The sequence below is a fragment of the Elaeis guineensis genome, chromosome 3 (genome assembly GCF_000442705.2).
Source record: "Elaeis guineensis isolate ETL-2024a chromosome 3, EG11, whole genome shotgun sequence".
Classification (NCBI taxonomy): Eukaryota; Viridiplantae; Streptophyta; class Magnoliopsida; order Arecales; family Arecaceae; genus Elaeis; species Elaeis guineensis.
In genome coordinates, this window is record NC_025995.2 from 119797690 (window position 1) to 119813682 (window position 15993).

General features: G+C 41.4%; 1 protein-coding gene across 2 annotated transcripts; it reads left to right on the forward strand.

Moving 5' to 3' along the window:
* Nucleotides 1–10029: 10029 nt before the first annotated feature.
* Nucleotides 10030–15277, forward strand: LOC140856642 (auxin-responsive protein IAA16-like). Of its 2 annotated transcripts, none has more exons than XM_073254659.1 (6): nucleotides 10030–11207; nucleotides 11305–11500; nucleotides 13186–13448; nucleotides 13854–14001; nucleotides 14622–14685; nucleotides 14844–15277. In XM_073254659.1, the coding sequence occupies exons 1-6, from the start codon at nucleotides 10874–10876 to the stop codon at nucleotides 14877–14879; spliced, it is 1041 nt and encodes a 346-aa protein (XP_073110760.1). In that variant the 5' UTR covers nucleotides 10030–10873; the 3' UTR covers nucleotides 14880–15277. The 2 variants fall into 2 exon arrangements, with proteins under 2 accessions (XP_073110760.1, XP_073110761.1); XM_073254660.1 differs by having other exon boundaries at nucleotides 10032–11207; nucleotides 13189–13448; nucleotides 14844–15271.
* The last annotated feature ends 716 nt before the right edge of the window (nucleotides 15278–15993 follow it).

Consider the following 15993-nt stretch of genomic DNA (forward strand, 5'->3'; position numbering starts at 1 on the left):
AAAACCGGCATGTGTACAATGAACATTTGTTGCCTACTTTTGTGGTAATAAAATGTGGGAAGACCATAAAAAAAGACAAAGGCACGGCCGAGTGGCAGGCGGCCTCCCTAACGGAACGCCAAAGGCACGAAGAGAGAGAGAGAGAGAGAGAGGCGTCAGACACTTGATCTTAGCCAAAAGGCCGAGAAAGGTAGAGAGAGAGAGAGAGAGAGGTCTGTAGTTTACCTCAAAAAAGAGAGAGAGAGGGGTCTGGAGTCTGGTGTTTGTTCGTTTGTTGTTTTGTTTGACGTTACGGCTACCTAGTTATGGGGATGGTCCACGGGAGAAGATTTGGTAGTGTGAGTGGCGTGGGGGTCGTCATCGAGTGGCCGGCTATAATGGATGAGGGTCGCAAGAGGCCACAATGGATCGATGAGGATCTCGTATCACGTTATGCAGTTTCTTTGGACTAAAAAACATGGATATGGTTGGAAGCCATATTGTCAAGCAGAAAGTGAGCCTTACTTAAATTCCAGCAGCCCTTGAAGCAAAAGTAAGGCAATTAAAGAAATACAAAGATAAGGACTGCGACGGCCCCATAGCTATATATGTAAGTGATACAATATCCTTGTGGTGCTTGTATAATTCTAAAACAATCATCAACGACAATCAGTTGGTGTTTCAATTGATGACCACAAATATCGACAGAGTTATTAATGGTGGTAGAAGTTTGATGATAATGAATGGATAACAGAAGGTTGTGACTATTACATTAAGCATGGAGCAAACAATTTAAAGAGCGTCAAGTCACAATGAAGCATAAACCATGCATCGAATCATCATGCTGTGGTGCAACCTATTATATATGGTAGCTAGCATAAAGTCAGATAATCATCAGCATCAAATCCACATGGTTATGCTTCAAAATATTCGAATGGCACTGTTCTCCTTCTCCTCCTTTTTTGAGAATTAAGACTAACAAATATGCAACCATGGAAAGAAAGAAAAAATAAATATTACACATACTCTCACTCACTCGCTCACTGCATATCAGTCAACATCCTCAACAAGATCTTCCTTTCTCTTATATCAATGCACACACATACACATGTAGGAGTTGGTATGGTACTCCCAAGTCTTGAAAGATCACAAGAAGAGTCAAAGGATTGGCTCTGAAAGATTAGGATAGGTGTGGTTCTAAGAGCTAGGACAAGAGTGGTCCCAAGATGGAGGCATGTAACTCTCCACGGGCTTAAGGTACAGGTGTTGAGGATCTTGAAGGGCTTGATTGGTGCTCCAAAGATTTGGAGATATTATAAAGTGAAGCAAGGAATCAGAGCCAAGAATGAAGACTGTAAGAAAAAAATAGTTTCTGGATCTTAATCGACTCAGACTGAGACTAAGTCTACTAAATCTCAAAAAAAGTGATCAAACAGAAAGACAGATTTCGGAAACATATGGCTGGCACGTAGGTGATTGACTCAGTTCTAGTTTGAGTTGACGCAGTCACCGTAACTGAGTCAGTTCAATATGAGATTGAGTCAGCTCAGTTTTGCGGGCAGAACTATATGAATTTTCTATTTGGGATTAGGGTGGGTTTGATCCTAGGGATCTGAAAGCCTGACTTGATAGATCTTAAGAGGACTAACTAAGGATTTAGACTGAGATTAGATTTAAAGGATGAGAGCATGCAAGATTTGGGCTTGGGTGAGTGCTTTCATATATGGGTTAGCCGAGGAAGTTTTGGGCTAGGATTTTGGTCCATATATATGAGTATATATGTGTACATTGTAATCCTAAATTGATAGTGGAATCAAAGGTGCTCTTTCTTCCTTATCTCTCTATCTCTCTCCTTGGTTTTGCACGTTGCCTAAGGCATCATGCGCGCCAACTTCCCTAGAAGGAGGGCGCACGGTATCTAGAATGATTCCTCAAATCTAAAACTTGATGGTTGCTGTCTCTAAAAAGTCTGAATCGTCATGGACTCTTGGAAAGAGGGATCCATCGCTGGTCTCCTCAGGTCCACGTGGGAGAAAGACGGTCCTTCAATATGGTATCAGAGTGGTATCGAATTTCAACATGGTATCAGAGCGAGGTTGCAGACTCGAAACTTAACAGACCCCCTGAGTGTTGTTGGGAGGGGGGAGATTATTGACCATATACCAGCGCACACCCGGTGGGATCTAGGGAGGGGTTGCTAGCCAGAGGATGGCTGATAATAGTCAAAAGGTGGCTGATAATGTAGCAACAAGTCTTGTGGGTTGGTAGGATTAAATGAGATTGACCATCCGGCCTACCGCATGAGGATGATCTGGTTTGATGTGGGTCAACTCAAGGATGCGAAGTTCTGTGCAGTTAATAAAGACTAATAAATCCTACTTTCCCTTAGGCAATTATCTTTTGAAAAGTTGGTTGGGGGCTAAGGTCCAACAATATGGTATCAGAGTCTGGTGAAGCATGAAAATGAGGAAGAAGTCATACAGGATGAATCAGAAATTTGCAAATCTATTTAACAGTATGCCTCAGAACTATCTTCATTTTTTGCTGTGGTTTGGCCAACCAGGAGTAGCAGGTTGAAGGTGAAGGTTGAGAGGCTTGATGGGAATTAATGCTTCTCGGGATGGAAGGTTTGGATGGTAGATTTTTTGATCCAACTTCGGTTGGATCCGACCTTGGAGGAAGAAGGTTGGAGGGTGTGACGGTTAGGCGATGAAGTTCTTTAGGGAAGATGGACAACAAGAGATAGATTTGACATGTTGGAGGAGAGATCATCCAAGGGATTGTTGTCGAGGTGGAGATGAAGAAGCAACTATTCAGTCTTCGGATGCAGAAAGACTGGAAAAGTAGTTTGGGTACATTCAGTAGTTCGACTAATCGGGAGCCTGGGAGGTGAATGGAGAAAGTAAAGAATTTGATTCTCAGAGCATCGCTGCTGGTTCAGAGGATGGTGAGTTTCTCTTGTGAGTTTCGGAGGGGTCCATGGAGTGCGGAGGATCCGAAATGGCATCAATGGTGGTTGAGGTTCAGTAGGAGGCTCAACAAGGTTGTGTTGAGGAGCTAACCTTGGTTCAGAGTTTATTTTCTACAGGAGCACTAGGAGGAGTTGTCATTTCGATGGAGGATGGTTTGGTATAGATTTAGAGCCAAAGGGTGCAGAGATGGAGCCAAATTCCAGCACCAGTGGCGGTGATGCACAATATGATTTCATGCGGGATGTGCGGGCACTGGAGAGCCGTGGCTTTGGAAAGACATGTGAAATGGTTCATTTGTAGCAAGAAAAGATCTGGATACCTTTGAGGAGGCTATGACGAGCTTCGGGTGAGATAGATAGGTCTAAGCTTAGACAGGGTTTGAGCTACAGTCCCTCCAGAAAAAATTGAAGTAACGGTTGGTGCAGGTGCAGAAAGGAAAGACTCAGTTTTCTAATTTCAGTTGTTGAATTAGAAGAGTTGGATGAGCTTTTGTTGGTTTCAGAGGAGCCCGCGGGATGCGGAGGGTTTGAAACGGCTTCGAAGGGATCCGTGAGTGTGATGAGTCTGAAGGAGCAGCGATGGTGATCGAGGTGCAGTAGCAGGCCCAAGAGGACCATATTGGGTGGTTGGCCTCGGATACAAGATTGACTTCTACAGTATTATATGGACTTCAGATTCAGATAGAGCATCAGATAGAGATAGCTTCACAAGTGGAGAGGGTGTTTTGGCACGAGTTCAGAGTGAAGAGATGCAAAAGAAAGAGCAATATCCCAGCACCAATGTCTGTTTTGCACAGAGCCATGTGAAGCTAAGTGTACAGATGGAGAGGCATGCCTCTGAGGAGACTGTATTAGGTGAAACATTAGTTGCAGCGAGTATCGGCATAGGAATGCTGCAGTCTCTCTAAAAAAATCCAAGGCAAGTGATGCAGCTGCCAAGCAGAAGGAAGCCTACAATAAGATCCAAGATGGTGTCAAAAAGCAAGCAAAGATCTTCAACTATAGAGACGATCATCCCAAAGATCTCCAAGAGAGCTCAGAAGCTGAAGAAGATTGGCGGTGGCAAAGATGTTTGCATAAGGGGTTGTTAGGATATACAGCGACAGTTGAATTATGCAGGAGGATATTATCAGGTTTGCCAAGACTTGGGGGTACCAAGATGGAGATTGTAGGAGTTGGTATGGTGCTCTCAAGCTTTAGAAAGCCACGAAAGGAGTCAGGATATTTGTTTTGGGAGACTAGGACAGGTATGGTCCTAAGGGCTAGGATAAGAGTGGTCCTAGGGTGGAGGCATGTAGCTCTCCATGGGCTTGAGGTCCAGATATTGAGGACTTTGAGGAGCTTGGTTGGTGCTCCAAAGACTTGAGGATACAAGATGGAGCAAGGAACCAATGCCAATGATGAAGACAGCAGGGAAAAAGTAGTTTCTAGGTTTTAGTCGATTCGGACTGAGACTAAATCGACTAAGTCTAGAGAAAGTAGCCAAACAGAAAGACAGATTTTGAAAATCTATGGCTGGCATGCAGGTGAGTCGACTCAATTCTGGTTTGAGTCGATTCAGTCACAGTATGAGATTGAGTCAGCTCAGTCTGAGATCGAGTCAGCTCAGTTTTATGGATAGAATTGTGCGGATTTTCTATTTGAGATTCGAGTTGGATTTGATCCTAGAGGTTTAAGGCATGGTTTGAGAGATCTTAAAGGGGCTAACCAAGGATTTGGACTAGGATTAAGTGCAAAGAATGAGAGCATGCAAAACTTGGGCTTGGATGAGTGCTTCATATATGAGTTAGCCAATGGAGTTTTGGGTTAGGGTTTTGGTTCATGTATATGGGTATATATATGTATACATGGTAATCGTATATTGATAGTAGAATCAAAGATACTCTTTCTTCCTTATCTCTCTGTCTCTCTTCCTGATTTTGCATGTCGCCCAAGGCATCACACGCACCCCTTTCTTTAGAAGGGGGTGCGCGGTATCTAGAATGATGCCTCAAAATCTAGGGCTTGATGGTTACTGTCCCTAAAGAGTCTGGATCATCGTGGACTCTTGCAGAGAGAGATCCATCGCTGGTCTCCTCAGATCCATATCAGAGAAAGACGATCTTTCAATATGGTATCAGAGCGGTATCGGGTTTCAACAACACACTCACTCACTGCATATCAGTCAACATTCTCAACAAGATCTTTCTTTCTCTTATATCAATGTATACATATTTTAATCACTATATTTTTGTTGAATACAAACAAGAAAAATTGTCTAGAGTTTCGATCATTGATGAGTTATTTTTCATCCTTGGATTCAGTTATTGATACAAATTATCCTTATGAAGGAAAAAAAAATCTTAAGCTACAATGAGTCTGGCCTTAGGCCACCATTTGAGTGCCGGCCAAGCCACAGAGTCGAAACTCTCCGTGATTCGAGGACCCAGCTAGGAGCAACCATAGTGTATCGACAATTCCTCCTAATCCCATTCAGGAAGGCCACATCTTTACGGAGGTGTTTGGTTCACGATAGGAATTAGAATCAGAATGAAAATTGGAATGGATTGGAATCAGAATTGGAATGGCATAATTCTCCAAAGCGTCTGATTCGTGATTGAAATCGAAATTAGAATGGATGATTCCCATTGTTGTTGCTTGGTTCATATAAAGATAGGAATCAGAGTCAACTCAAATTTTTATTTTTATTCTTAATTAAAATTTTTAAAAATTAATTATTTTAAAAATTGATATTAAATAAAAATTAAATATAATAATAAGAGATGAAATATTTTATGACCTAAAATATAAAATATAAATAATTTTATGAAAAATAGAAAAGAAAGTGAAAGAAAAATAAAAAAATAGAAAAGAAAATGAAAAGAAAAAAAAGAAGAAGAAAGGTGAAGGAAGGAAGGCACGCCTCCCCCCGCACTTCTTCTTCTCGACCGTAGACCCCCCTCCTCCCGTGACCACGCTGCCCCCGCCGTGGCCCCACCCCACCGCCATCCATGTTGCACCTGCCGTTCGCATTGCACCTAGCTCCGCACGACCACAAAACCTCCTCCCCTCTCCTCTCCTAGCTCCGGTGCCACCAAACCCCCTCTCCTCCCCTCCCTTGACTCTGGTGCCACCAGCCCCCCTTGCCTCTCCTCTCCGACCTAAGGTGCCTCCTACACCTCCCCACCCCCTCCACCGCCGCCCCCTCCCCTCTTCATCGCTTCTTCTCCGTCTGATTTTTAAAACTTCATCCAAAACCCTAGCCCCCGACGACCTCTCCTCAGCCCCCTACAACCTCTCCCCAGCCTTTTGCTCCATCACCACCTTCGCCCCGCTATTGTCGCTAACCTCGGCCCTGATTTTGACTTCTTAGGCTGCGCCGTCGACGGCATCGATGACACCATCACTATCACGATCGACCCCGCCGTTCTAGCCAAAACTCTCTTTATCTCTGGCATCGCTGCCTCCACCGCCAAGCTCAGCTGTGACCCCCTTTGGAACTGTGCCGGCATCACCAGCATAGCTGCCATGCAGGCCCTCGATGTCCGCTCTGTCGGCCTCTCCCTCTACCTCGAGAAGGGCCTCTCCTTTGACAGCGGCCTCAGCTCCAGTGCAGCCGCCATCCCTTCAATGGCCTCTTCAGCAGCAGCCTCTCCCCCGGCGAGCTCATTTTTGTCGGGCTCCACCCCTCCCCCCCCGATTCCGTTGCAAGTCTCGCCACCAGCCACCACCTCCATCTTTTTATCACTGTCCAAAAGAGCGATCTTATTGTCATGGGATTCGTCACCGTGATTTTTTTTTTATATCATTCCACTGGAATGAGATTGACTCCATTGGGATGAGTTTAGATTTGGTTACGGAAAGAATGGATCATTTTCATTCCTCTCTGAAATGGTAATCGGAATGAAATTCTCCCCAGTCAAATAGTTGGAATGAGAATCATTCATTCTGATTTTTATTTCAGATCTTAATTATTCCAACCAAATATCTCCTGCAAGTCACTGGTTAAGTTAGCAAAAATGAGGCAAGCTTTTGCAAGTGGAATGCCTCCAATAATATTACTAGAAAGGACATGAAAAGGGATTGCTGCATCATGGATGAATGAATCACCCAATCGTTTTGTGGTTCTCATCCACCTTACCACTTGTCCAGCTGTGCGGGCCTCACGAAACGCTTGCACGCGATGGCTGTGACAAGAGTGCTGAGACCATACGGCTGTATCGGTGGAGACATACGGCTAGGCCAGGTATCAACACTTCCTTTGTGGAGGGAGGTCATGATCTGGATGCATGCATCAAAATATTCTATTCGGCCGCTGGGTCAATAGTGCAGGTGGACAGGCAATGTAGCCATGCACCGAAAGCGGAAACATGGATGTGTTTTTTTTTATTATTATTTTTTAATCTTTTGATAAAAGATCACCCATAGGTTTTTAATAAAGAGTACTGTCTGCATTATAGAACATAAGCCCAGCACTGCTGAAACAAAAGAGATGGTAACCAGCAGCTAGCCTGGCAATCAAAGAAAAAATAAATAATGCTGGCGTGCAGATGGAAGATCTACTTGCATTCATGCATGCATGAATTGCTAGCATTAGTCTGGACCATAATTATGTGGACGAGACATGCATTTTCTTGATATCTCATGTAGATATTTATTTAATTTTCATTCACATGAGTTTGAGTATTTACTATCTAGATGGATCTCCTTTTTTTTTTTTTTGGTAAGAAGAGGGTCGAAGCTGTATTAATTTAACGATAAGAAGCAATGTTCAGTACAAACCTATGTAAGTCAAAATGAATTTACAGTTATCCAAAAAAACTAACATATGACCTGATAATCAACAGAGAACAAAGTGGAGTACGAAACAATATGAATAAGGACATAAATTGGAAACATAAACCTAGAGGCCCAAACTTGCAGAACTGATGGATGGATCTCTTTTTCATAACCGAATATATATAGGGCTATTCTATTAAGTGCTGTAAAAAAAAGCCATAAAAAATGTTCCAAGAAACGGTATTATTTTTGTTGTCTAGCCATCTGATATGAAGTTAGAACTTCTTTTAACTTAAATTGAATGTGTTTGCAGCTCATTAAACATTTATCTTTTTTGTTTGTTGGTCACAGGCTCTTTGTATTGGTGGCGAACACAGTCTTATATATAAATGCTAAACATCTTTACAATCCTATTACAAATAAGGTTAATTCAGTAACTGCACATTTTGGACGATCAGCATTTCTAGCGTTTTCCAATATATTTTTGCTTGTGTCATTTATGGAGAGCATACGCGCGGATGGATGCACACAAGGAATCTTCAATTACGACACAATTTCTCAGCAATCGATATGTTTAATTTCTCACGAGATATAACCGGAGTAGCCGCAGAGGAATGATGCCTTCGCCGACCTAGAAAAGTCGAGAGTGGTCGGATGCGGGGTTGCCAGCCACCCACGCGATACGGGCGCGGGCCCACTCAAAAAAGGCCGATATATATGGACACTTGCCGATATATTATTCGCTGCAAAACAGCATTCTCTGTTCCACTGGGATCCGTGGAATAAGAAATTATTAGATGGATCGGAGGCAGTAGACCAGTCCAACGGCCACATTACCCCTTTTTATTTAAACTATCAAAATCAAAACTGAGTTTCACCCTGTTATCCACCGTACATGAGATTTCGACCGGTCCACTGGATCCGATCGATCAATAATTTCTCCCATGGACTCAACCCAAAATCGACCAACCGAGTTGATCGTTGATCGCAGCGTCCGGTCCAACCACTGCAGTCGATTTTGCTGCGGTTGGACCGGTGTCCATGATAGCCAACCGCGGTACGAGGAAGTTTCCTCTTGAGAGACCAAAAAACGGAGAGGACGCAAAATGACTTTGATCAGGTACAATGGACCACGCCAAATCCCACGGTGGTAACACGCCATATTACCCCTTTTATTTCGCCAATTCCCGATTACACGTTATCCACCGCGCATATGCTCCGAGATTTGCTCTGTCCACTTGGGTCCATGAACCCCAGCAAACCAGCACATCAGGTAGAGATAGCATTCTGCTAAGTTGCACGAATCTTAATTATATGCTTAAAACACTTGTGGAATAGTATTCTTTCTCTAATAGGGGAATTTCGCCACCCAGAACACTTTCTAGAGCCCTGCATTGGAAGAAAAAGTGGTGTCTAGCGACCAGAATACCTTTAGTGCCGTTCTTTTTCCAAGAAGGCGTCTCGGAAACCAAAGCTCTCGGCATGAGAGGTGGGCAGACAAGATCATGGGATGTGCATGTCTGATGCCACAGCCGGATCATGCGAATCTTCTCCACCGCATCCCTTCCCCTTCCCTTCCTCCCATTAGTCTATTAGATTATTCTTAAACATTAACTAATACCGAGAAGACTCATTTATTACCTTTCCTTGCTTTACAAAAAAAATAAGCACAATTTATTAGCTGCAATAGTTCAATGTCGAATAAATTATAGGTGTTGAGCTTATCTAATCCTATCTCCTACAACATTCATGTACTAACACATCCTATATAAGATCTCACTTACCAATGAGATGATTTGTTTCCAGCTCTCGGCTGTCAGCATCCGGATCAGTAATTTAAAAGGGAGTTTAACATCAGCTCGAGTCAGCCCAACTGAATCGAGGTATGGATGGTTAGCTTTGATGCCTCAGCCACTTAATGATATATATCGAGACTATTGTGGCATAAAGTGACCAATTTGCAACACCGATTAAATGATGAAGGTATTGACTTGTCCATGACATAAAGCTAGATGAAATCTCCGAAATCAAATGATTCCCGTTGGACCATCGTTACTGCCATATTTTTTTTTACTGAAGCTAGTTGGCTGGAAAAATAGGTCCATGGACAACAGCCTGCAGTAGAGGCTAGTCGTAACCCAATATCCTAGATATCCAACAAGCTTGATGGTTGTTGGAGCTAACAGGGACCAAATTGGCGTACAAGGCTCGCATGACTATGATAAACTAACCTGCCTTTAGTTTAGGATTAATTAATGTGCCATGAGTTATTCTGATGGAGCACTTTTTCCTCCAATAAAAGAGTGGAAGCGAGGGTAACACGCTCACACCTCCATCGTTGGGCTTGGGTGAGCGTGCTGGTGTCACCCAAACACGCCTCTCCCGAGCTGCTCCCGCTGTCCGACACTTGCGTGACCGAGGCTCTCATTCCCTTTTCCGGCCTCGTTTCAGCCATGGAATCTCCTGCGCTTCCTCTGCTATTATTCCCTTTCTGATCTCAACCTCTGCGACGAGGATAAGAGAGACAGAAAAAAGAAAAAGAGCACGGAAAACAGTGCATTAAGTAGAACAAATCGAATCAAAAGCCGGAGGCCTTTCAAAGATCGTATTTTGAGAGTTCCGGGGGTCAATAATGCTGGTTTGCCATGTGGGTGTTCGATTTTGTTGCCTGGGGTTGAGAGTTTTGGGGGACGGAGCACGGTCTTTGCTGTGGAGAAAGTAAAAGGGAGACCACTTTTTTCTTATTTTGGTTCAGAGGATATATATATATATGTTTTTTGTCCTTTTGGATTGGGTCGTCGTTTGAGAAGGTTTTCTCAGGGCTCCTTGGTTGTGAGGTGCTTGGAAACGAGTTCCATTGGTATCCTCTTGCTCTGCCAGCATTCTCTGATTTTTTTTCTTTTCTTGGTCTTTTCTTCTTGGACGATACTTGAAACACTTTCCTCTGTCTCCCTTCCTTCAGTTCATGCTCTTTTCTCCTGGTTTTCTTTTGTTATAATCTATTATTTTTTGTGTTTATATCCCCAGTCGGTGTTTCCTCACGACAGTTGCTATCTTTTTTTCTTCCCTTCCTCTGTGAGGACTAAAACAGAGAAAGTTTCTCTTCTTTTCTCCTAGTCTTTCGTCCATTGTCCAGAAGAGAGTTTCCATCAACTAAAGAAAAAAATGCAGAAGAGAGTCATGGAAGAGGATTTTAGGAAAGGAGAAGGACGTCCGCAGCTGCTCGATCTCATTCCAAATGAGAGAGATTGGATGGTCAAGGATGTGGGTGTAGGAGGAAAATGCTTTGGAGTCTCTGAAGAGAAAAAGCTTGAGCTGAGACTTGGCCTCCCTGGAGATGAAGACTGGTCATCAGTTAAGGAGAAGAGAGAAGAGCACTCTATTGAGTCTGCTCTATCCCTTGGTCACTACTCCAAGGTTTCTAAAACCATAGGCACTAATCCTTCTTCTGTTGGAGCCAAAAGAGGATTTCTAGACACGGTTGAGTCCAAAACAGAAGGTATGCTAATAGACAAGAAGTTTTAGCGGTTGGTTCTTCTTCGTTCCATGTTTTTCTTGACCGTTGATCTCTTCTTCTTCTTCCTGTTTCTCACTAGTTTTTCAGCAGCAGCAACAGCAGCAGCCTGGCTTTCTCCAGTTGCAGGCTAAAGGGAAGGAATTATCACAGAAGACAAATGGGAGGGCAGAACAGCAGAGCCTTGAGAAAAAGGCTTGTGGGTCTCCAGCGGCACATGGTTCGGCTGCTGCTCCTTGTGGTGATGGAGCTGGAGCCAACAACAGCTCTCAGACAAGGTAGTAATCATAGTCTTCTGCCCTTAAGCTTTTCTTTTTTTAAAGGCAACTTGTGGGTCACAGTTTAGAGAGCTAAGTTTGCTCTATTGGGACCTGGGTGTCACGGGAACAACCTCCCTACTGTGTACATCTGACCCTCCCGGATCCAAAGCGCGGGAGCCTGGTGCACTGTGAATCCTGTTGGTCACTGTTTACTTCTTTGGATGACCGGCTTTTGGAGGTGTCCTGTATCTTGGTCATGTTCCTTTCTTTCTTAGGTGTGCCACAAGTTTAGAGTTATTACATTTAAAGCTTTCCCATGTCTGGCTTGTTTTTAGCTTGAGCTTGGGGACAGGGAGATTGAGGGTGGAAACTATGCTATTGTTGCTACATTGTTTCTTATATTAACTTCAGGAACTCTTATTTCTCCTATTTAGTCAGTTTGTTTGCTGCTCATATATAATGACATTTAACATATGTTATGCTAAGTAAATTTGCTTGCAGCTGCTGTATGCTCTGCAGTAGGATATTTTTATTACCTAAATTACAGAAAATTAGTTTAGGTGTTTCTATTTATTATATTTACTTTTATTTTTTAGCAGCCTCTCTAGTAAGTAGTAATGATAAAGCTCTAAATCATGTCTTTCCTCTCCAATTAAACGATATTGTTCCATTTGCAAATACAATTATCGAAGTAAAAACTTCCTTTTTAATGTCTCTTTTTATTTTTAACTCCTTTTACAATCCATCTTGGGTATTTTAAAATTAAAAAGACCCTTGGTTCTCATGTAGTTTCTCTGTGTAGCATGTGTTAGAAAAATTCCATTTTCGTGATCTCCTTTTGTACATCTCATACCTAGAATTGCTATTTCTTGTTAGCTATTAAGCAAAGGAGAAGAAAACATCCCTTCAGCTATTGTGCCGGTTTTTAGTAAAACTACAGCACATGGCTCTTGTTATGAATGGAATGAGAATTTATCTATTTTTTATAAAATAAACACTCTATTTTCTGAGAGGATGCCCGGAACAGAATAGGGAAAAAGAAGTTTGCAAATATTAAGAATCATTCATTTTTCAAAAAAAGTTAGATTCACTCGGTTTTCAGAAAAGATATGGTCATAAGAAGTTTGTAGTCTTTGAAATAAAAGTTAGAAAAGAGACTTTTATAACCTATTGCTATTTATATCATCATTTTTATTTGAAAATGCTTTGTTTTTAGTTTTCTGTTGTTTCTTATGGCAAAATGCTCACCTGCTTTTTCTATGCAGGCCACAAATTACTATCAACTGAGCCACCTTTGGATGCTTCCTCTTAGATCTATGACTTGTATTCGCAATTTTGATTTTTAATAATATCTAATTATGTAGCTTCACAGTTATTAACACACCTGCCTACTTTTTTTTTTTTTTTTTTTTGAAAAAATCCTTTCTAATCTGGTTTTCAGATGATTGTATACTTGCTGAACAAGAAGGAAATTTGAGTACTGCCTTTTCTGGGATCATTTTGTTTATATTCTAGCTAAACTTTATTTCGACAATCTGGCCTTACTATTTCTTTCAAACTGCAACAGCTATTGTGAGATTTGTTACAATTGTGCAATTTTTCAGAGTTGCTCTTTTGTTCATGAAAATATAGATTAGCCCATTTATGTTTTATTCAGCTACTTAAATGCTATCCTTTTTTCCTATGTTGTTTGTTTGTGAAAGCAGGACTGCCCCAACCCCAGTTGTTGGGTGGCCTCCTATTCGTTCTTTCAGAAGGAATCTTGCAAGCATTTCCAAACCTTCCCTTGAATCACAGAATGGAGGACCGGAAACAGCAGTTAAGTTCAAGAATGGTAGGAAAGGCTTGTTTGTGAAAATCAACATGGACGGGATACCCATAGGAAGGAAAGTAGATTTGAAGGCCTATGATAGCTATGAGAAGCTCTCTTTGGTTGTAGATGAACTCTTTCAGGGCCTTCTTGCAGGTATATTACCTAATATCCATCGTGGAGGAAGCATAACAACAAAAAGCAATCCAACCAAATAACATGCTTCATGCCGTGCCAAAATTATATTGGGTTCTAAATTTACATTAGAAGTCTCTTATAATTTTAACATACCAGAGCTCCTACCTGTTCTATATATTACAATATGGTATAGGAAAAGGGTAAAATGTAGAGTGATGACTCTGCTTATGATTTATATTAAAGGAAGTTGATGATAACCTTGGGACCTTCCACATGTAATTATTGCAACGTGGAGTAATAATTTGTAGATTATGCTCTCCGCCTTTACATTGACCACCTTGCTAGTTTTGGGCTCATTGGGCCTTGTAAGTGCATTGCTAACCTGAGTTTTTTTTTTTTGTACTTTGACTTAAATTTGCTTAGCTCAAAGGGATCCTCTTACTGCTGGAACTCAGAAGAATCCTGAAGAAAAGCAAGCAATCACAGGTTTACTAGATGGAAGTGGCGAATATACTTTGGTTTATGAAGATGATGAAGGTGACAGGATGCTGGTGGGGGATGTTCCTTGGGAGTAAGTTTTTCATCAGTTTGGTATTACTTCTATTTCTTATTCCAGGGGATCTAATTTGGTGCAAGAATCCATGCAAGCCATTCATCCATAGTGCCTGCACATTTGGATCAAACAATATTATAAATTAAAATATATTTCAGTAACTTTTGGTTTTATAATCTTGTAACATGTGGTAGTCAAAGAAATACATTTGTTATATAGCTTTCTTAGCATCTTTAATCGAAACCTTTCCCTTTACATAGCTTGAATCATTTTGTCTTTGTTGAACTGTCACTGGAAATCGAAATTCTAATATTACACTCCTATCTTCTAAAAAATTCAAAAATCTATGGTCAAACAATAGAACAAGCCTTGAGAAACTTGTTTGAAATTTTCACCCTGTGATTATCCTCAAGGTTTTCACTCAAAAAAAAGAAAAGAAAAGAAAAGAAAATGAAATAAATGTTTGTTGTGAAAATCACCATTTACTTTATGACTTGATCGTTTTTCTTACAGTTGTTAAAATTGAGCCAAGTACGTGACCGTGCGGTGTAAAGTTCTATCAACTGTTTATTTATGAAAGTCCAAATGCCTACAGAGGTTCTCTATCTTTATATTCTTTTTCCCTTTGGTGCTTGCAGCATGTTTGTCTCCACAGCCAAGAGGTTGCGTGTGCTGAAGAGTTCTGAGCTTTCTGCGTCTTCTGTAAGTCCATTCTCTAGTTGCCTCTTTTTCACTGAAGTGGGTATCTTTGTGCAAGTTTTGTTATTGGGTGATTGGAGGTTTCTCTTAGAAGTTTGCAGTTATATTTGGTCTTACATTTCACTGTAATGACTAAAGCATTTTCCTTCCTTTTTCTCCAGCTGGGAGCGGTCAGCAGGAAGAGAACAGCAACCTAGTGTTAGTTGGAAAGAAGAGGGTCTTTTATATCTGGGTTGTGCATTGAACATCTTTTCGGTGAGCTTTGAAAGATGCATTAGAGTGGATCTTTTTTTTTTCCCCCCCTCCTTTCCTTGATTTCAATCTTTTTCCAGTTATCTTCGTCATTTCCTCTTTTGATCTTCTGTGTTTGTGGGAATCATGGAGGAAGATGCCAGTAGGAATTTGATAGTATCTCATATGTAAATGTACAAGGAAAACATAAATGTTTGGCGCTATGACTGATCAAATTGTCTTTGTACTATGAAGCAGAATTTGACTGTGGTTTCCAGGTCACAATTTGAGTAGATCTTATTTGTAAGTGCGAGAAGATGATTTTGGCGAGCTTTTATCAAAACAAGGAGTAGGCCTAACTGTGACATTTATGGAATTTATCATCGAAGCTCATCTGCTTATGAAGTCATTTATTTAATTGCCAGGTGAAACGATTGAGTATTCTTTCCCGACTACATTTTTATGGTAGAGTCAGCTTGTTCATGTCTCAACCTATTTTATCCAAAGTTGCCATCCATTGGCAAGGACTTGAATATAAAACTCATAGTAATCATACATAAAAAAACTATATTTATTTTTAGATTTACCCATAGATCTTTGTGCTTTGGCAATGCATCCATTTAACTATTAAGGTAGCTTGATTGTGGTGCTGTGGGAGCAACGTGCTCAATGTCAGAGATGATATAGCTGATGGTGTAGGCATAGCATTCTTGAAAACATAATGGCAAACCATTTGAATCAAAGAGCTAACATAGCGCTCTGTTATATGATAAGCAAGCTTACCAAAATGGATGGCTATTAGCATCCCTCACAAGCAGTGAATAACGGTGACAGGTAGCATTTATCCAGCTAAATGTGGTCCAGGCCAATTTGGTGGGAAGGGGGTTGATTGAGGGAGGCCTATTTGTTGTTCATCAGGGAAAAAAAAAGGAAAAGAGGAAAAAGGAAAAAGGGGAGGCCTATTTGTTGAATGATGCTGCGATATGTTAGATTTGCACAATGGACCAGCCTTCAGTCCTCAGTCGCACAGGTACGAAGTTCTCAAAGGGAAGGTCACAGTCTATGGTAACAAGCTCTGCC

Excerpts from the sequence above, each read along its gene's own strand:
- LOC140856642 (XM_073254659.1), top strand. The coding sequence starts at position 10,874 with ATGCAGAAGAGAGTCATGGAAGAGGATTTTAGGAAAGGAGAAGGACGT. Across the intron at positions 11,208-11,304 it reads GGTTGAGTCCAAAACAGAAG|TTTTTCAGCAGCAGCAACAG; the intron begins GTATGCTAATAG and ends GTTTCTCACTAG. Across the intron at positions 14,686-14,843 it reads CTGAGCTTTCTGCGTCTTCT|CTGGGAGCGGTCAGCAGGAA; the intron begins GTAAGTCCATTC and ends CTTTTTCTCCAG.